The sequence below is a fragment of the Phyllobates terribilis genome, unplaced genomic scaffold (genome assembly GCF_046119375.1).
Source record: "Phyllobates terribilis strain yellow unplaced genomic scaffold, ASM4611937v1 Scaffold_9__5_contigs__length_417890890, whole genome shotgun sequence".
Lineage (NCBI taxonomy): Eukaryota > Metazoa > Chordata > Amphibia > Anura > Dendrobatidae > Phyllobates > Phyllobates terribilis.
In genome coordinates this window covers 84,348,689-84,369,841 of record NW_027362769.1, presented here as the reverse complement: position 1 = coordinate 84,369,841, position 21,153 = coordinate 84,348,689, and the positions used below count along the sequence as shown (strand labels likewise).

At 47.9% G+C, this 21,153-nt stretch overlaps 1 protein-coding gene across 9 annotated transcripts in view; it reads left to right on the top strand.

Moving 5' to 3' along the window:
- Positions 1–21,153, top strand: part of MLPH (melanophilin) — a 139,708-nt gene that overhangs the window by 81,392 nt on the left and 37,163 nt on the right. For 7 of the 9 annotated variants that reach the window (XM_073646687.1, XM_073646685.1, XM_073646683.1 and 4 more), the window contains 2 exons: positions 7,059–7,142; positions 7,225–7,398. In XM_073646687.1, coding sequence (XP_073502788.1) covers positions 7,059–7,142; positions 7,225–7,398 — 258 coding nt within the window. The remainder of the gene's footprint in view (positions 1–7,058; positions 7,143–7,224; positions 7,399–21,153) is intronic. The other 2 variants (XM_073646688.1, XM_073646686.1) reach the window with 1 other exon arrangement.

Here is a 21,153-nt window from a genome sequence, read left to right as displayed (position 1 = left end):
CATCCACCAGGAAAGCATACCACATAGGGTCAGGGAACCGGAGAGAGGTTTCGCCAACAGAAGGCCCGAGGAAGCTGGACAAAGGTGGGTCACTGGTGGGGACGGCCAGAGAAAGGAAAGGAAGGGAGTCCTGTACCACGCTCTGGAATTGCCTGGGAGTTGGTCGAGCCCCTTGCCTGGTGGACGCAGCACGGCTTGGGCAGTCACCGCCGGTACCGAGGTGACTAGGACCAGTAAAGAACTGTGAGTAAAGCATTGGAAACTGCACCCACACGTCTTTGTGTTTCATCGCCGCACCAGCACCATTAGTACTGGGACGCTCACACCATTACCACCATCATCCACATTAGCTGCCCTGAGGCAATACTTCTCCCGTGGGGAGTTATCCCATACTCGGTTGCGCAAACAACATCAGCCTCAGCGGTCGGCAGCGCAGCGGCGGTCCCCACTAACCGCAATCCACGGGTGGCGTAGTCGGACATTGTTCTTACCTATAGACTGCCACTGGTTTGACCACCCTGGGCACGGACCGGGTCACCGCCACACGGAGACTACAACCCCCAGCATCCCACCAGCGATCCTGCTCCGGGTATCCCCTGCACAACACATGCCCAGGGGGCGCGTCAACTTTGGCGTAGTCGGCAGGATCGAGACCAACCCGCCACAAACGGGTATTGCGTGCCTGAAGAAAATTGTACATGTACCAGGAAAAGAAGTCTCCCGCCATTTCCCGAAGTTTCCCGCCATCCGGAGCCGATTCCCGCCATCAGACGCCATCTTGGACTGTTTCCCACCATCAGACGCCATCTTGGGTCGTTTCCCGCCATCTTCCCGCCATCCGCAGTCGTTTTCCCGCCATCGGGCGCCATCTTCGGGACGCCGCGCGGGAAGAAGAGGGGCGTGGACGCCGAAAGCGCGCAAGATCTGAAGCTCCGCCCCACGCACCGACGCTGCGTAAGGTCCTGGAAGGGAGAGAGAGTGACGCTGACGTCACAGGAGCGCGATGCAAGGTCCTCAACCCCGACGATCAACTGCGGAGCCGCGGCCTACGGAGGAAGATCAACGCAAGGTAGGCCACGGTCCACCTGGGGGGAGGAGGACACCAGGAACGGAGAGCCAGATGGCGGACCGGCAGCAGACCAAGCTGCCCAGCATCGGCAGTGCCCCAGCCGTTGCGGGCCCCGACCAGCGCCAGGAGAAGACGCGTGATGCAGGAGCGGTCGCGGGAGCAGGTAAGAGGAGTCTCCCTGTCCCTGACGCTGCCAGCGTCAGCCTGCTCCCGGGCCCCCTGGTGGAGCCGCCGATCCCGGGCGCTGCAAATACCGACCTGCTCCAGACCCCGCAACAAGCCCTGCTGCCGAGCCCTCCAGCGCTGGTCACTGCCGCCACCAGCCCGCGCCCAGGCCCAAAGTCGCACCCTCTGACCCCGGGCGTCATAAACAGCGACCTTCTCCAGGCCCGGTCGCAAGGCCTGCTACACAAGGGCGCAAAGGGACTGTATGCCCTCCATGTCCACCGTCTAACAGAGGAAGAACTGCGGTACCGCCCAGACATGGACTACCCTGAGGGTCCGGCGGATCTGAAGAGTACAAGGAGGAAGCATCAGGAGGACACCGTTACCAGTGAACGGTAAATGGAACTGTATATAGTTACCCGTAAGGGTATAGAAACTGTTACTGAGTGGAGTGTGGTCCCCGTTGGGACTGATATAGAACTGTGTAGAAGTTACTCCCTATATCCCTTATCTGGCTGGGGACTGAGAACAGCCATCCCTTTTTCCTAATCTGGCTGGGGACTGAGAGCAGCCATTCCCCTAAGAAGAAAGAACACCTGGTCGCAAGTTGCACAGCGGCCAGAGCTCAAGAATGTTTTGCTTGAAAAAGTTTTATATTGAAAAGTTTGATATGCTGCTAAAAGAGTTTATGGTATTTTATGTGTGTGTGAAGAAAGTCTTATAATGTTTATACCAGTAACGTTGGAAAGAAAAGAGTACCTCCCATAAAGGGATGAGTTTTTGGTTAAATGTCTTATATGCGAATGCATTCTAAAAATTTTGTATGTTGAAAATTGTTTTATTCTTTTCCAGCCCGAGGACGTGCTGTGATTTACCAGGGGGGAATGTAGCACCCCGAGGGCTCGGCTGCTACAGGGGTATTACACCTCAGACCAGAGGTGTGATATTCCACTCCCGGGTAAGGATGGAGTGTGGACCAGGACTCAGTAAGCTGCATGCACCACACACACCCCATTTCCGAGGGACAGCTCAACGGTGCTCCCACTAGACAGAAGTGCAGGCACGACAGCATCTGTTCCTGGCTGGAGTGGGGAGGGGGAGGAAAACCCAGTGGTGTAGGAGCAGATAGGGGTGGGTCTCTGGGCATAGGTAGGAGCCCATTGGTTGCTAGTCACCTGGGCTCTGGTGTCAGAAGGAGGTATATAAGGTGGGCACCATCTTAGAACAGTAGTCAGTGCAGTGCAGAGAAGAAGCTAAGAGTGAGAGGAGAAGACAAGAAGCAGAGCCCCTGCATGGGCTCTGCTCTGCAGGCAGGCCTTGTCAGGAGGCTGGAGCCTGAGAGAGAGAGAAAGGAGAATGAACAGAAAGGACAGTAAGAAAGGAAGCAAGGAACTGGAACACAGAGAAAGGCCCAGAGTCACGAGGACAGAAGGAACCCCATATGCCCAGGAGATACAGGGTGAAGGGTTGGCAGAGCAGGGTACCGGAACCCAAATTGGTGGAGGCGACTAATCCTCAGTCAAAACCGGAGGTTGTGACCACATCTTGGTGCGACCCCCTCACTACATCCACCAGGAAAGCATACCACATAGGGTCAGGGAACCGGAGAGAGGTTTCGCCAACAGAAGGCCCGAGGAAGCTGGACAAAGGTGGGTCACTGGTGGGGACGGCCAGAGAAAGGAAAGGAAGGGAGTCCTGTACCACGCTCTGGAATTGCCTGGGAGTTGGTCGAGCCCCTTGCCTGGTGGACGCAGCACGGCTTGGGCAGTCACCGCCGGTACCGAGGTGACTAGGACCAGTAAAGAACTGTGAGTAAAGCATTGGAAACTGCAACCACACGTCTCTGTGTTTCATCGCCGCACCAGCACCATTAGTACTGGGACGCTCACACCATTCCCACCATCATCCACATTAGCTGCCCTGAGGCAATACTTCTCCCGTGGGGAGTTATCCCATACTCGGCTGCGCAAACAACATCAGCCTCAGCGGTCGGCAGCGCAGCGGCGGTCCCCACTGACCGCAATCCACGGGTGGCGTAGTCGGACATTGTTCTTACCTGTAGACTGCCACTGGTTTGACCACCCTGGGCACGGACCGGGTCACCGCCACACGGAGACTACAACCCCCAGCATCCCACCAGCGATCCGGCTCCGGGTATCCCCTGCACAACACAGGCCCAGGGGGCGCGTCATATGACCTTACATTTCTCCTCGTTAAACCTCATTTGCCATTTAATGCTCCACCTACCCAGCTTATCCAAATCCCTCTGTAGGTCTGCACTGTCCTCTTTTGTATTGTCTTTTGTATTAATTGTTTTACATAACTTTGTGTCATCTGCAAATATTGATATTTTACTATTTATCCCGTTGACTATGTCGTTAATAAAGATATTAAATAACATTGGGCCTAGTACAGACCCCTGTGGTACCCCACTAGTGACGCTTACCCAATCTGAGAACATTCCATTTATAACCACCCTCTGCCTTCTATCCTTTAGCTACCCACTTGCAGACATTTTCCCCCAGCCCCATCATCCTCATTTTGTATACCAACCTATTATGTGGCACGCTATCGAGCGCTTTTGAGAAGTCGAGATACACGACATCCACTGGTTCCCCCTGATCTAATCGAGAGCTAACCTCCTCGTAGAAGTCAATCAGGTTTGTTTGGCAGGAGCGATTCCTCATGAATCCATGTTGGTTCGGGATTAAAAGATTATTAGCATCAAGATGCTCCGTAATTGCCTCTTTAATGAAGCTTTCAAAAATTTTGCCCACAACGGACGTCAGACTCACCGGCCGATAGTTTCCGGCGTCACTTTTCGCTCCCTTTTTGAATATTGGCACTACATTCGCCTGTCGCCAATCAAGTGGTACAGACCCAGTCTCAACAGAGTCCTTAAATATAAGATATAACGGTCTGTCTATCACATTACTTAGTTCCCTTAGTACCCGTGGGTGTATGCCATCAGGTCCTGGTGATTTGCTTATTTTAATGTTACTGAGGCGTTTCTGTACCCCAGCTTGGGTTAGATTAGTCATACTTAGTGGAGGATTAAGCTTGTCACTTCTCATTTCTCCTGTTAGTTCTATTTCCTTTGTGAAAGTTGTCGAAAAAAAATTATTTAATAGATTAGCTTTATCCTCATCTTTCTCTATGATTTTGCCTTCCTCACTTTTTATCGGTCCAATATTATCCGATTTAATCCTTTTACTATTTATATACGTAAAGAACAGTTTGGGATTTGATCTACTTTCCCTAGCAATACGTTTCTCTGTTTCCTCCTTCGCTATTTTTATTTGTTTTTTACAGGTTCTCGTTTTTTCCTTGTAACACATTAGTGCCTCCTTACTGTTTTCCTGTTTTAATCTCTTGAATGCCTCTTTTTTGCTATTTAACGCCCCTTTTACGTTCTTGTTCAACCATATTGGTTTCCTCTTATTTCTGGCCCTTTTATTCCCATACGGTATATATCTCTCGCACTGAGTATTCAGAATTCTTTTGAAGGTTTCCCATTTACTATTCGTATTCCATTGATTAAGTACTTTGTCCCAGTCAATAAGTTGAAGGTTTTCTATCAGCTGATCAAACTTCGCCCTCCTAAAGTTTAATGTTTTTGTTGTTCCCTTATTGATAACCCTACTGAAGGGCATTTTGAAGTCGATAATATTATGATCGCTATTACCTAGGTGCCCCCCTATCTGTACCTCAGTTATTCTATCAGGCTTATTAGTCAATATTAATTCCAACACGGCCTTCCCTCTCGTTGGTTCCTGCACTAGTTGGGAGAGATAATTATCCTTAATATTTGTCAAGAACCTTTTTCCTTTCTGAGATCTACAGGTTTCTGTTTCCCAGTCAATATCCAGGTAGTTGAAATCCCCCATTACAATCATTTCATTATGTTTTGCTACTTTGTCTATTTGTCCTAATAGCAGAGTCTCATTCTCCTCTGTTATATTTGGTGGCTTATAGCAGACCCCCAGTAATATTTTATTATTATTTTTTGCCCCCTCTATCTCTACCCACATGGACTCGACCCCCTCTTCTCCCTCTCCTATATCTTCCCTTAGTCTGGGTTTTAGACATGACTTTACATATAAGCAGACTCCTCCGCCTTTCCCCTGTTTCCGGTCCCTTCTAAATAAACTATAATCTAATAAATTTACCGCCCAGTCGTAGCTATCGTCTAGCCAAGTTTCTGTTATACCTACGATGTCATACCTCGCCTCCAATATAAGCGCCCGCAGCTCATCTGCCTTATTGGTCAGGCTTCTTGCGTTGGTCAGCATGCAAGATAAAACTTTGGGGTTATTTAGCATCCTATTCTTCTCTAACGATCTAACTGTACTATCCCCACCCCCCTCTCCACCCTCATTATATTCACTTCTCCCCTTCCCCCTTGCTTGCCTCACATCCCACCTATTTCCTTGGTTTCCCCCCCCCGTCTCTAGTTTAAAAACTCCTCCAACCTATTAGCCATCTTCTTCCCCAGCACCGCTGCACCCTCCCCATTGAGGTGCAGCCCGTCCCTACGGTAGAGCCTGTAGCCGACCGCGAAGTCGGCCCAGTTCTCCATGAACCCAAACCCTTCTGCCTTGCACCAACTCTTTAGCCACTTATTCACCTCCCTAACTTCCCATTGGCGCTCCTGTGTGGCTCGCGGGATTGGTAGTATTTCTGAGAAAACTACCTTGGAGGTCTTTGCCCTAAGCTTCCTACCTAGGTCCCTGAAATCATTTTTAAGGACCCTCCATCTACCACTCACTTTGTCATTGGTGCCGATGTGGACCATGACCGCTGGGTCTTCGCCAGCCCCACCCAGTAACCTGTCAACCCGATCCGCGATGTGCCGGACTCGAGCGCCAGGGAGGCAGCACACCGTTCGGCGATCCCGGTCTTTGTGACAGATTGCCCTGTCTGTCCCCCTAATAATAGAGTCACCCACTACCAGAACCTGTCTTGCCTGCCCTACACTTCCCCCCTCCCCCTCATTACTGGAGCATACACTCCCCCGGCGGTCAGAGGATTTGTCGTGCTCCAATAATGCCGGTTCTGAACCAGCCTTCCTATACTTCTTCCCTCTATCCCTCCTAGCTGTTATCCAGCTCCCTGCCTGTTCAGCCTGCACTTCCCCTCTATGCTCCACCCCCAGTATTGACCCATCATGTTTCGCTCCATCCACCAACGTCAAGTTGCACCACAGACTGTCCAGGAGTTGGCGGATGCTTTAGTCCAGGTCTGGGAGGAGATCCCACAGGAGACCATCCGCAACCTCATCAGGAGCATGTCCAGGCGTTGTAGGCAGGTCATACAGGCACGTGGAGGCCACACAAAATACTGAGCCTCATTTTGACTTGTTTTAAGGACATTACATCAAAGTTGGATCAGCCTGTAGTGTGTTTTTCCACTTTAATTTTGGGGGTGACTCCAAATCCAGGCCTCCATTGGTTAATACATTTGATTTCCATTGATGATTTTTGTGTGATTTTGTTGTCTGCACATTCAACTTTGTACAGAACAAAGTATTCAATGAGAATATTTCATTCATTCAGATCTAGGATGTGTTATTTGAGTGTTCCCTTTATTTTTTTGAGCAGTGTATTTTAGCGCTATGTCATAATGAAATCGCTGACAGTTGTGGGTGTCGGGTTTTTGTATTGGTGTCTGAGATGATGATTCCTCGTGGAGAGGAACACATTCAACCTATTCTTCTATAATTTCCTACTTTTGATTCCACCCTAAAAGCAGGTAATTGGGTGATGAGAATAATCTCTTCTGGTGATGGGATCTGCCCTATGTGTTCCTCTTGCTTCTCTCACAGATTTCTGATCTTAACAAACGCATGTCTGCTATTGAACGTATGCTAAACCGTCTTGAGGAAAGAATCTCTGTACAGTTGGATGAGGTAATCCCAATTTATTACTGTTTTGCTCAGAATAGAAGACAATAACCATCAATGTAAAGCCTGACACTGTCTAATACTTCAGTCCACAGGTCATGGAGGACAAACTGATGCAGACTTGGAGGAAGCAACACTTAGGAGAAAGATTGGAGAACTTGCCAGTAATCTGAGTGATAAAGGAGGATCCTCTGATGAGGAGAAAGGACTGAAACTCAAGTCAGTAGTGAAAACTTACAATCCGGATCCTGTAAATCAGAAGGTAAAATATTAGTAAATTAATGAACATCTTGTGCTGTAGAGAGATAAATGACAAATATCTTACTGCCTCGTGGAATTATTGAGGAGTGTCTAGGTTAAAAATGGAGAAAATCAAGTGCTCACAGTTTGTAATTCTAAGGCCAGTTGCAGATGAAAAATTGGCCTAGTTTAATCCAGAAAACTTGGACGATTTTCAACTAATTTTCATCCAATTAACAACCGTGTGCCAGCCACCCGTGTCCATTTTTTCCATCTATGTGAAGTCCGTGTTCGATTCGTTTTCATACACCTAAACTAAAAAATGTACATTATCAAATACAGTTTCCTAGGTTTATAATAGAAATTTAAGAAGCCTATAATCCAAAAATTAATTCAAATCTAGATAATATAGATAAGAGCGGACAGAAAAAGCATAATATCATATTTATATTATATATTGTTGTATATATAAATATTATATATCTTATAGAAGTGTTACTCCAATTTAATAAAAAATCAGACAAGTGTATGTACACACAATAAATATTATATCGAAATACACAACTACACAATGACAATAAAATGTAAAAGTTAATCGTAAATACAAGGAACAATGAAAGCAAGGGGAGGCCAATGAGAGATACAAAGTAATGAAGATAAGAAAACTATAGAAAGGCAGAATAATACAGGTATGTATTTGCGCATATATATATATATATATATATATATATATATATATATATATATATATAGTACAGACCAAAAGTTTGGACACACCTTCTCATTTAAAGATGTTTCTGTATTTTCATGACTATGAAAATTGTACATTCACACTGAAGGCATCAAAACTATCAATTAACACATGTGGAATTATATACTTAATAAAAAAGTGTGAAACAACTAAAAATATGTCTTATATTCTAGGTAGCCACCTTTTGCTTTGATGACTGCTTTGCACACTCTTGGCACTCTCTTAATGAGCTTCAAGAGGTAGTCACCGGAAATGGTCTTCCAACAATCTCGAAGGAGTTCCCAGAGATGCTTAGCACTTGTTGACCCTTTTGCCTTCACTCTGTGGTCCAGCTCACCCCAAACCATCTCGATTGGGTTCAGGTCTGGTGACTGTGGAGGCCAGGTCATCTGGTGTAGCACCCCATCACTCTCCTTCTTGGTCAAATAGCCCTTACACAGCCTGGAGGTGTGTTTGGGGTCATTGTCCTGTTGAAAAATAAATGATGGTCCAATTAAACGCAAACCGGATGGAATAGCATGCCGCTGCAAGATGCTGTGGTAGCCATGCTGGTTCAGTATGCCTTCAATTTTGAATAAATACCCAACAGTGTCACCAGCAAAGCACCCCCACACCATCACACCTCCTCCTCCATGCTTCACGGTGGGAACCAGGCATGTAGAGTTCATCCGTTCACAGATTTCCTCTGGTCTAATGTCCATTCCTTGTGTTCTTTAACCCAAACAAGTCTCTTCTGCTTGTTGCCTGTCCTTAGCAGTGGTTTCCTAGCAGCTATTTTACCATGAAGGCCTGCTGCACAAAGTCTCCTCTTAACAGTTGTTGAAGAGATATGTCTGCTGCTAGAACTCTGTGTGGCATTGACCTGGTCTCTAATCTGAGCTGCTGTTAACCTGCGATTTCTGAGGCTGGTGACTCGGATAAACTTATCCTCAGAAGCAGAGGTGACTCTTGGTCTTCCTTTCCTGGGGCGGTCCTCATGTGAGCCAGTTTTTTTGTAGCACTTGATGGGTTTTGCAACTGCACTTGGGGACATTTTCAAAGTTTTCCCAATTTTTCACACTGACTGACCTTCATTTCTTAAAGTAATGATGGCCACTCGTTTTTCTTTACTTAGCTGCTTTTTTCTTGCCATAATACAAATTCTAACTGTCTATTCAGTAGGACTATCAGCTGTGTATCCACCAGACTTCTGCACAACACAACTGATGGTCCCAACCCCATTTATAAGGCAAGAAATCCCACTTGTTAAACCTGACAGGGCACACCTGTGAAGTGAAAACCTTTTCCAGTGACTACCTCTTGAAGCTCATCAAGAGAATGCCAAGAGTGTGCAAAGCAGTCATCAAAGCAAAAGGTGGCTACTTTGAAGAACCTAGAATATAAGACATAATTCCAGTTGTTTCACACTTTTTTGTTAAGTATATAATTCCACATGTGTTAATTCATAGTTTTGATGCCTTTAGTGTGAATGTACAATTTTCATAGTCATGAAAATACAGAAAAATCTTTAAATGAGAAGGTGTGTCCAAACTTTTGGTCTGTACTGTATATATCCGCAAAGTTAATTACAATGCAATTCTGTGAGTTAGACATATAGAGATTTGGTGCAATGTAATGCACAAAAAAATAAAATCAATAGTGAAAAAATAAAGATGCATTATAATCAGATATACCTTAAAAAATAATAATACAAATGTGTCACCACATCAGCCTCCACCTCAGACCCTGACGTGCATTTCCTCTCTACTTCATCTGGGTATATATTATTTACTATTAACTTTTACATTTTATTTTCATTGTGCAGTTGTGTATCTCAATAAGATATTTATTGTGCATTTATACGTTTGTCAGATTTTTTTTTTAAATTGGAGGAACACTTATGACTTATTATAATCGGATGCCACTCAGATATTTCATGTGGGATCCCATTTTTTTCTTTATGCACCCATAGACTTGAGTCTTATCCGAGACTCAGAAGACAATAGTCCATGCTGCAATTTTTTTTTTCTCAAAGAGAGTCGGACTGAGGAAAAAACATTCATCTGAACAGCCCTATTGAATAACATGGGTCAGTGAGCTGTCCGTTTGCTACTTGATTAAAAATGAGACAGCACACGTCCGATTTATACGCTCGTCTGCATGAGATGAAACAGTGACACCAAATATTGAGCTTAACTTTCATAACAAGACCATGTATTTTAAGAACTGTTCTACAAAAAATATCTCTAAACCGACTAAGCACATAAAGGTCTCTGTCTTGCTATGTATGGGCCTCGCCTCTTGTAGAAATATTCTTCCCCACTCAAGAATCAAGTTGCTAGATAGTTTGTGTGGAACGGATAGCTTTACTCAGTACATGGAAGCCTTTCAATATGGAAGGTTCAGAGTTTTTATTTAATTATTTATTTTACTCACTTATATAGCACCATTAATTCCACAGCGCTTCACAGACAATATCATCACTGTCCCCATTGGGGCTCACAAATCTAAATCTTTATCAGTATGTCTTTGGAGTGTGGGAGGAAACCAGAGAACCTGGAGGAAACCCACACAAACACAGGGAGAACACAAACTCCTTGCAGATGTTGTCCTTGGTGGGATTTGAATCCAGGACCCCAGCGCTGCAAGGCTGCAGTGCTAGCCACTGAGCCACCGTACTGCCCTAGTTCAACATAAATAGTCAGTGGTGGATCAGAGAGGTTTTCCCTCAATATGGCACTTACAAATCTGCTTGGCATTGATCTGTCTCTAACGCATCTGGGTCTTATTCCCATGCTCTTCCTTCAATTGCCAATACAATGTCCCTTTTGTCTTTATTTCTTCAGGCCCATCTATCTAAAGGGCACACAATGTTTTCTTTCAGGCCGGTGAACACGCCTTGTTTTTCAAGAGAAAGGTGATTCAGGGTGTAATCCATCTGGAAAAGACGTTGTGTACACATACTCTCAAGCTGTCAACCGACACACATGTGTTTCAGTAGTTCATGCCCACACCATTCCTGTGGTCATCTTATCTTGTCCAGTGAATGCTGCTTCTGAGTGTAGTTTAGCTATAGAGGAGGGATGTCAAACTTCAATACACAGAGTGCCAAAACAAAAAGCTTGTACAAAGTTGAGGGCCAACCTTGATATTTTTTTAAAAAAATGTCTGCAATTGAGTTTTTTCTTATCATCAAATATAGTGCTGAAACTTTTCATATGGAAACAAACTTAAAGAGGTTGTCCCACGAACAAAGTAAATTTTAATTTAGGAAAAAAATTAGGGTAGTTTCCAGCACAACCAACTGGATAAAAACTGTAAAAACCTAGATGTTGAGGTTTTTAATTTTTATGGACTTTTAACTTGATTCAATAAACTTACAGTTTTTATCCAGTTGGTTGTGTCGGAAACTACCCTCGTTTTTTCATCTGTCCGCTGCAGTCACCAGCAGGTACTTCACCCACTGGTTCTAATTACAGCAATGGATCTGTGGCGCCCCTGAGGGTTCGACCCCCACAGGGATGCTGCACTTCTCTAATGGAGTGTAGTGTTCCTCCTCTGAGGTAAGAACAGTGTGATGGTCAGGACCCCACCTCCACATCTAACACCACACTTCTCCCACCAGAGGGGGCTAGAAGGCTCTAGGTGCTGCCCCTCATGGCACTCGGGAGACTGGGGAACCAAGAGATAGGGGAACCAATTAGTGGGTGAGGGTGGAGGATTCACATTTTAGTGACACTTCAAATTTCATATTTAATCCACAGCCATTTTGGTTCTTGGTTCTTTGACTGTTCTTTGATCGTGACCTTCCTCCCTGAGCGTGGATCCTGTGTGGACCTGCAGAGGACGGAGACACGGCCCTCGTACCCCGGCCTTGGGTCGAGGGGCAGGCTGCAGACAATGTATGTCTCAGCCCGGTCAACGACCATGACCAAGAAGGCCCGGAGCTTAGGAGTGTAGCTCCACCGCAAATGGATCCCAGGGGGGATGCAGACGGAGCGGTATACACCACCTGTCCTCGCCAAGCTGATCTATTCAGAGGGATTCCGGCTGCAAGAGGGGTACCGGCCCCCGACACCTGACCTTGCTACTCTACGTCCTGGTCAGGGAAGTCCGGTAGGCCCTGAGGATCCCACCGGGTATCGGAAGGAGCGGAGCTGCCACCCGTACCCTTTTTCTGAGTGAAGTTCAGAGGGAGACCCGGCCTATCTACACACACACAGACAGGAAAGGACCCGGTCTGAAGTCTAGGAACACTCTGGTGCGGGGTCCTGATTGAACACTGGACTTACTCGGAGGTTGTCGGACCCCCCCGTCTCTGGTGACAACAGAACTCCGCGAAGAGCAGGGAGACGCCTTCCTACTGCCATCTCCATCGTGAGTAAAAACCCTGGAAGTTAACCCCTATGGCCTCCGGACTCTTTATTCTGCATTACACCGCATTACGCAGCACCAGACCTCCTAGACTACTACTCCCTCCATCCTGTCCCTCTGCCCTGAGGCCCTGCTCCGCCTGTGGGGAGTAGTAACAACCATGGCTGCAATAACACCATGCCTCAGCGGACTGCAGCAGCGCTGGTGGCCTTCACCAGGTGCCACAGGTGGCATAGTCGAGATCAGCCACTCAACCCGGATAAGTCCATACCATACTTTTTAGTGCGACGGCCCTGGGCACGGAGCGGGTCCGGGCCACGGCTGCACCCCATCTACCACACAGGACCCAGCTCCGAATCCCCCATCTCCCAGGGTAGGGCTTTCAGGCGTCACAGATCCATCTATACTATCAGTGTGAACAGCTCCAATCTCCCCCCTCTCCCCTACCTACTTCTAAATTTTAATTAATAGATCTTAGAATAAAATATTGGAATAATATAATATGTTATGTAAGAGCAGTAAAAAGCATATGGCCCAATGGCCTAATATAAATATGTTATAGCAAAGGATAAAAAAGCGTTGAATAACACAGATAATAAAGTATGATGCCAACAAAAGTTCTCCCCAAACACAGTAAGATTCCCCCACAGTGAATTCCTCCACAGTACCCTCCAGATGCACGGTATGATGACTCTACTGTATTCCCCCTCCCTCAATCACAGTATGAAAAGTAAAAGTATGGTGACCCCATCACAGTATGATTCTCCAACTGTAATCCTACAATTTGTACTACAACATTTATATGAGGCAGACTTTACACATTGCAGCCATGTTGCGTTTTGTTTTGCCATGATCACACTAGAACCACAATGTTTTTGCCATAATTTTTGATCATGGCAAAAAAAACCTCTAAACCTCCATTTATCAGCTCCATGCATGGTACTATCTATCTTTATACAGATAAGTCTTCCTAGTGTGCCCTTAAGTTTTCTTCAAGTATTCTCATGTTCTTCACATAAAACACAGAGGTAGACCGATGTGTGGGCATGTTTGTGTGGCGGATATTTCGGAGGATATCCTCTGTATTGGAATTGGGTATTCATGATTTAACCTTTAAAGCACTATGAAGTATAACAGCTCCTTGTAATAATAGTGGAACTTCAAGTTGCAGAAAAGTGTTTTTTATGTGAAAGGGAAACTATTTAGAAGTATTTCAATAATAATACATAAATGTCTCAGAAGGAGTTTAATGGTTAAACATCGCAGTAAGTTTCTATTTCACAGGGAGGAGTGTCTTTATAATATGAGTGGAAAGAATAAGCAGGCCTCCCATTGCTCCATCCTCTTACAATAAGGACCTGCTAATGGCAGCTCTCTTGTAGTATGTTCAGTACAGCAAAAGACACATCAGGAAGATCAAAGTGCCTCTTCAGAATGGGCCCAAGGCAGAAACCGAGAGCTCTTGAGTTGTGCCAACATGGACAATTAGCACACCATCTGCCCTCAGTGCCTCCACCTAATGCAAAACCCTTTTCATCCATTTGGCATAACACGTTAGTGGAAGTTGCATCCTGAGTGTCGGAGATAGCAACATCTTTTTCACGTTAATGGATCTATTTAGCGGTTACTAAAAAAAGTAGATGAAACGTGAAATGCATGGAGTGTTTGTCTTAGACTTATATCTCATTTACCTGTTTTTTAGTCATGGTAAATTTTGGATTAACATGACATATTCCATATATACACAAACATGTGTTTTCTTCATTATGGACAGTGTTTATGTCTTACAATTTACAGCTATGCTACATCTGAAACGCATACATTTATTAAAGGGGTTGTACCAAGTTTAGCAGTTATCCCCTATCCTCTGGATAGGAGATCACTTCCAGATCGTTGGGGGTCTAACCTTTGGGAACCCCACCAATGCTAATAATCAGGGCTCTGTAGAGCGCCATATAAATGGAGTGGTGGTGGATTATGTGACGCGCCCCCAGGCCCGTGGGGTACTCGGCAGCCGGGCCTCTGGTTGCCGGGGGATATCACGGTGGCTGGCCCGGTCCGTGACCCAGGGCGGTCAGTGAAAAGGGGAACTTCTATGATATGGGGTTTTTGGGATTATTTGTGACGCCACCTGTGGAATGCGGCTAAGGGGTGCCGCCGCTGCGAAGCAGTCCTCTGAGGCAGATGGTAGGGCAGCTTGTGATGGAATGGCTCCCCACAGGTGGAGCGGGCCTCAGGCCAGCGTGGGGGATGTACTGGATGGTGGTGCAGGGGAGAGACGGCAGGTCGGTCCCGAGGAAGGATGGACACTCACACAGGGGTAAGCTTCAGTACCTTTACTGGTGATGCTGCAGGCACGGTCCAGGGTACTCCAGGTGAAGGGCGCACTTCTGGACTCTCCCCAGTGAGCGGGTATAGGGCCTCCTGATCCGTTGCTTTATTCTCTAGGCTTCTGGCCTGTCTGGAGCTGGGCCTAGCTTGGTTACTGTCTCTCTCTGCACCTGCTGACCTGGTGGTAGGGCCTTCTCTTTGGAGATCACTCTCCCTGGACACTGGGACCTCTGTGACTCCTAGCCCTGGTACTGCAATCAGCATTAGGTGGACCTGGAACTTGTAGTTCTCCAGGGGTTCCGGTGGTTCCTACTGGGGGTAAAGGGGTCCCTGTAGGCGCGGACCCGGTGTCCGGTATATATATATCGGAGTGAGCTTACTATGCTCCTCTGCCCCTGGAGTTCCACTCTCCTTTTTCTCCTTGCCGTCGACCACACTCGGGGCCCTCACTACTTGGCAGCTGGCGTGCTGCGTCTTCACCGCTCTCTGCTCAACTCTGAGCTGTGTTCCTCTCTGAACACTGAACTGAAACTAAGACTAGACTCAGCTGCCTGGCTCCACCCTCCCTATATATGTCCCTAACGGGCTCCCTCTGCTGGTCTGAGGTGGAAGGTGGAGGTGTGTGAATGTGTGAGAGCCTCTTGTGGAGAAGTCCATCCATGCACCCTTCTGGGTTCTGTGGCACCAATGTGCAGCAGGGCACCACATTCCCCCTAGTAAAACTCAGTACTCCTGGACTGAAGCATTTTTCAAAAACAGGTTAACAATAACAATAACATTTCTTCCCTTTATGGGAGGCACATCTCTTGAACATTACAGGTGTAAAAACATAATAAATATATACAAATAGAGAGCGTCTTCAGAGTCTTACAAGTTAATGGTGTCCATCTCACCGGTGAAAGAACATGAGGCACATGAGGGACCCGCCTGAAAACCCTCAACGTAGGCCCTGGGCGTGGCTACAGGGCATATGTGATCCAGGTGCTGGACCATGTCTTCCACAACGCCAAACGGGTTTTTGTTCAGTGGTCACTTAAAAGGGCACTCCAGAGAGTGCAACTATATACATAAGAGTTTTTGGGCTGCTCACAATTCTCAGCCACTGAGTCCTTTATATATACACCCTTACGGGTAATTAATGTTCATATAAATTGTCGATTGTAAGGCAAAACACATCAATAATTAAATACATGAAAATCACACAAGAACAACATACCCACGGGGCAACTATTTATTCTATAGGTATTTCTACTTATTCACTGAACCTGACAGGGGCCTGGCCTTTGGTGCTACGTGTTGATCTGCGTAGTACAGGAGTGTGGATGGCATCTGTGTCTGCACCGTCTGCTACCCTGTCAGTTCTATGTGTGGGTAAATTGTAAAACTGCCTTAACCTCTCTATGGGACTGGCAAGCATACCATTGGCTAGGCCTTCTTGTTCTGCTCCAGCCGGGGATTCTTCTTGAGCAGGCTCTTCTGGGGCACTTACAGGTTCTACTTGCTGTGGAGGGTCTTCTGGCTGTTGGTAAAAATGCATCACAGGTATTATTACTGCTCCACCTAGTTGAGGCCAATCTGCCAGGAAATCTCCTAATTCAGTGTGGAGTACTTCTTCTTTAGGCTCCTCCGGTACGGTGAGAGGCACTTCTTCCTGGGGCTTTAGCAGACCTGGACACAACTTCAAATGGTCTCTAGATACTGTTGCAGTCGTTCTTCCTCCGTCCTTGGTAATTAAACAGGTCTTCCTGTTATCAAATCTTGAATTTAACACAGTGTAGGGTTCCCTCTCCCACTGGTCATCAAGTTTGGGGCTTCTTCTTTTTCTTTTTAGCACAACTTCTCCAGGTGCTAGGGGTTCTGCTGGTGCACTCTTGTTGTATTGTGCTTCCTGCTTGTCTCTTACCCTATTCAGGCTGTCTTCGACACAGGCTTGTACTCTTCTGTACTGTTCCTGTCGCGTCGTGTCCCAGTCCTCAGTGGACATATCTGCTTCGGGTTCTACTACACCAAGTTCCAGGTCCATGGGCAACTTTCTGGGTCTTGCTCGCATGAGATATGCTGGAGTACAATTGGTGGAACTCACAGTTATGTGGTTGTACAGATCTACCAGGTCAGGTAGCTTCTCTGGCCACTGGTTTCTTTCTTCTAGCGGTAAGGTCTTCAATAGGTCGATGACAATGTTATTCATCTTTTCACATAACCCATTGGTTTGGGGGTGATACGGAGTAGTCCAGATCTTCTTACACCCGTACAGATGGCCGAACTCCTTGAACAATTCGGCTTCAAAGGCAGGGCCTTGATCTGTCAGCACCTGCTCCGGGTATCCATGGGGCCTGCAGAAGTACGCCTGAAATGTCTTCTCCGCAGTTTCTGCCGTCAGATCCTTGACGGGGGCGACCACCAGGAACCGGGAGTAGTGATCCACCATGGTCAGGGCATAGGAATATCCTGACCTGCTGGATGACAGCTTGACATGATCCAGGGCCACGATCTCCAAGGGTCGAGTTGTCTTGATGGGTTGCAGGGGTGCCTTCTGGCTGCTGTAGTCTTTTCTTCTGAGGCCACAGGGTCCACAATCCTGCCACCATCTCTCTATGGAACTGCGCATTCCAACCCAATAAAACCGACCTTTCAGCAGGGTTTCTAGCTTCTTCCAGCCAAAGTGCCCCGCTTGATCGTGGTAGGCCTCCAGCACCATCTGGATGTCCGTCCTAGGCACTACGATCTGCCATACCATCTCATGGGTCCTCGGGTTGACGTACCTTCAGCACAGCTTCTCTCTATAGATAAACAGCCGGCTTCTCTCATTCCACAGTTGCTTGGCTTGTGGAGACGCGTCCTTCTCCAGGGAGGAACCTTCCTGGGTTATCAGTTCTTTGATACGGCTGACAACTGGGTCGCTGTCCTGGGTCTCCTTCCAGCTGTGGTGAGACAAAGGGTTTAACGTCTTACCGCGATGCCTCCTGGAGGCTCGTTGCTCGTGGACTATTCCATTACGGTGGAAGGCAGGTAGCTCAATCTCCTCCAGGTCATCCACTTCTTCTTCAGTGTCTGACTGGTGAGGCATCCTGGACAGGGCATCGGCATTGGCATTCTTGCGGCCTGCCCGGTACTTAATGGTGAACTGGTAGTTTGACAGCCGAGCCATCCATAGTTGTTCCATGGCTCCTAACTTGGCTGTTTCTAGATGAGTCAAAGGGTTATTATCAGTGTAGGCAGTGAACTTACTGGATGCTAGGTAGTGCTTGAACCGCTTGGTGATGGCCCAGACCAGGGCCAGGAACTCCAACTTGAAGCTGCTATAGTTCTCTGGGTTCCTCTCGGTCGGGCGGAGCTTCCTGCTTGCATAGGCGATCACCTTCTCTCGGCCATTCTGCTTCTGACTCAACACAGCTCCTAATCCCTTTTGCTGGCATCAGTGTACAGCAGGAATGGTTGGCTGTAGTCAGGGTAGGCTAGGATCTCTTCGCCGGTCAGGATCTCCTTCATCACCTCAAAGGATTCAGCTTGCTCCTTACCCCACTGGAACGGGGGGTTTCTGCCTCTCCCGGACTGTCCTACCAGGAGATCTTGCAAAGGCTCCGCTTTCTTGGTATAGTCCTTCAAAAACCTCCGGTAATACCCGACTAATCCCAGGAACTGACGTACCTCCTTGAGGCTCTTCGGCTCCGGCCATTTCTGGATGGCAGTGACCTTCTCCGGGTCCGTTGCTACTCCTTCTGGACTGACGATATGCCCCAGGTACTGTACCTTTCGCTTGAGCAGGTGGCACTTGGAGGGTTTCAGCTTCATCCCATACCGGGACAGCGACTCAAATACCTCCGCCAGGTGCTTCAAATGGTCTTCGTACGTTTTGGAGTACACTATCACGTCATCCAGGTATAGCAGTACAGTCTCGAAGTTGCGTTGTCCCAGGCAGCACTCCATCAATCTCTGGAATGTTCCGGGGGCGTTGCAGAGTCCAAACGGCATACTGTTGAGCTCGCAGAGTCCCATCAGGGTAGTAAAGGCCGTCTTCTCCCGGTCCTCCTCAGCAACAGCTACTTGCCAGTACCCACTAGTGGGGTCAAGGGTGGAGAAGTAATTTGCAGACTTTAATGCAGCCAGGGATTCCTCTATATGGGGCAAAGGGTATGCATCTTTGTGTGTTATGCGATTTACCTGTCTGTAATCTACACACATTCTCATGCTTCCATCCTTTTTCCTGACTAGGACCAAGGGAGCTGCCCAGGTCCTACAGCTATCCCTTACTACCCCTGCCTTCTTCATGTCGTGCAACATCTCCTTCGCCTTCTGGTAGTGTGCTGGTGGTATGGGCCTGTAACGTTCCTTGATGGGTGGATGGCCACCTGTGGGTATATGGTGTTGTACCCCTTTAATCCTCCCAAAGTCTAGTGGGTGTTTACTGAATACCTGCTCGTATTCCTGAACCACCCGGTGTACACCCTGCTTCTGATGGGCAGGAGTGGTGTCAGCAATCCTCTACCTGGGTTCTCGGATCATTATCCTCCACTTCGTCTGGTGAGGCTAAGGACTCCGCCATGTGTATGGAGTTGTTATCTACTGTGTACAGTTTGGCAACAGTGGCGTAGCGTGGTAATCTAACCTCGTCCTCCCCATAGTTTAGGACGCGTACGGGCACCCTCCAATTGCGTACATCCACTACCCCTCTGGCAGTCAAGAGTGTAGGTCTATGCTCCGAGCTAAGGGGCTCTACTACCGCCTGGTAGCTCCGTCCTTTGAGACCTATTGCTGCTCTACACCAAATCAGCATCTCACTCATCGGGGGAATCACAATGGGTATTGGGTCTGTCACCCGTACATTACCGATTTCACCACCTGTTAGCTTTACCTGTTGCTGGTACATAAGGGCTCAGATCTCTTTCTGGAGCACCTGTAGCGCCCCGAGGGTTCGGTTGCTACAGGGGTATTGCACCTCAACCAGAGCTGTGATATTCCACTCCCAGGTAAGGATGGAGTATGGACCAGGGCTCAGTTAGCTGCAAACACATACACTCCCCATTTCCGGGGGACAGCTCGAAGGTGCTCCCAGATGCAGGCACAACTGACCATGTCCCTGGCTGGAGTGGGGAGGGGGGAGAGAACCCAGTGGTGAAGGAGCAGAAAGGGGACGGTTTCTGGAGCACAGGAAGGAGCTCATTGGGTGCAGGTCATCTGAGCTCAGACACAAAGAAGTAGATAAAAGGTGGGAGCCATCTTGAGTAGAGTAGAGAAAGAGAGCAGAAGTTCAGTACAGTCAGAGCTGACAGGGAGCCGCGGCTCAGCCTGAGCAGAGCTCCACGAGGCAGGCCTAGAGAGAAGGCCGGGGCCAGAGAGGAGAAGAGAAGAAGGAGAAGGAAGGGAGGAGAAAAGACAGAGGAGTAGAAAGGCTCCAGAAACAAGAAGGCAGAAGGGACCCTAAGAGAGCAGAACGGACAGCAACCATTGCAAACCCGCGTTATATCGGGTGAAGGGTCAGGCTGTGGAAGGGTACCGGATTCTCAAGTTGGTGGAGGTAAATCATCCCTCAGCCAAGAACCGGAGGTCGTGATCATTTATTGGTGCGACCCCCCCCCCCGCCAAACCTGCTAGGAAGGCGCCATATAGGATAGCTGGAAGCGGAGGCCAACGCTTACCCGACACGGTCCGCGGTAGCTGGACAGAAGTTTGGTCACTGGTGGGGCACTAGAGGCCAGAGAAAGGACAGAAGGGGGTCCTGTGCCATACTCCTGAATTGCCTGGGGGTTGATCGAGCTCCTCACCTGGTGGACGCAGCACGGCTTGGGCAGTCATTGCTGACAGAAGTGACTTGGATAATAACTGTGAGTAAAAACCCTGGACTGCACCATTGGACTCAGTGTGATCTTTGCTGCGCCTGCACCATCACCCCCAGCATCCACCTACACAGCCCTGAGGCTACACTCTTCCCGTGGGGAGTTATCCTATCGCTGTGCTGCACATCAACACCAGCCTCAGCGGTCTGCCTCGCAGCGGCGGTTATCTCTGACCGCAATCCACGGGTGGCGTAGTCAGACATTCAAAACACTGATAAATAGACTGCCACAATTTGGTCTGACCACCCTGAGCCACGGGATCGGGTTGCCACTACTACCCCCATCAGCACCGTACACCAGAAGGCCCGGTTCCGGGTACCTCACGGCCCAGGTGGCGAGTCACACCCTCCTCTGCCCTGGTCTGGCGGTGTCAGCCATCTGTTGGAGCAAGAACAACACTTCTCCCAAACAGTTACTAACAATATTTGTGCCAAGTACCATATACAAGTCTGTATCATCAGGATTAGTCTCTACTACAATTAGTCCCTGGGCCTTCAGTTTCACTCTT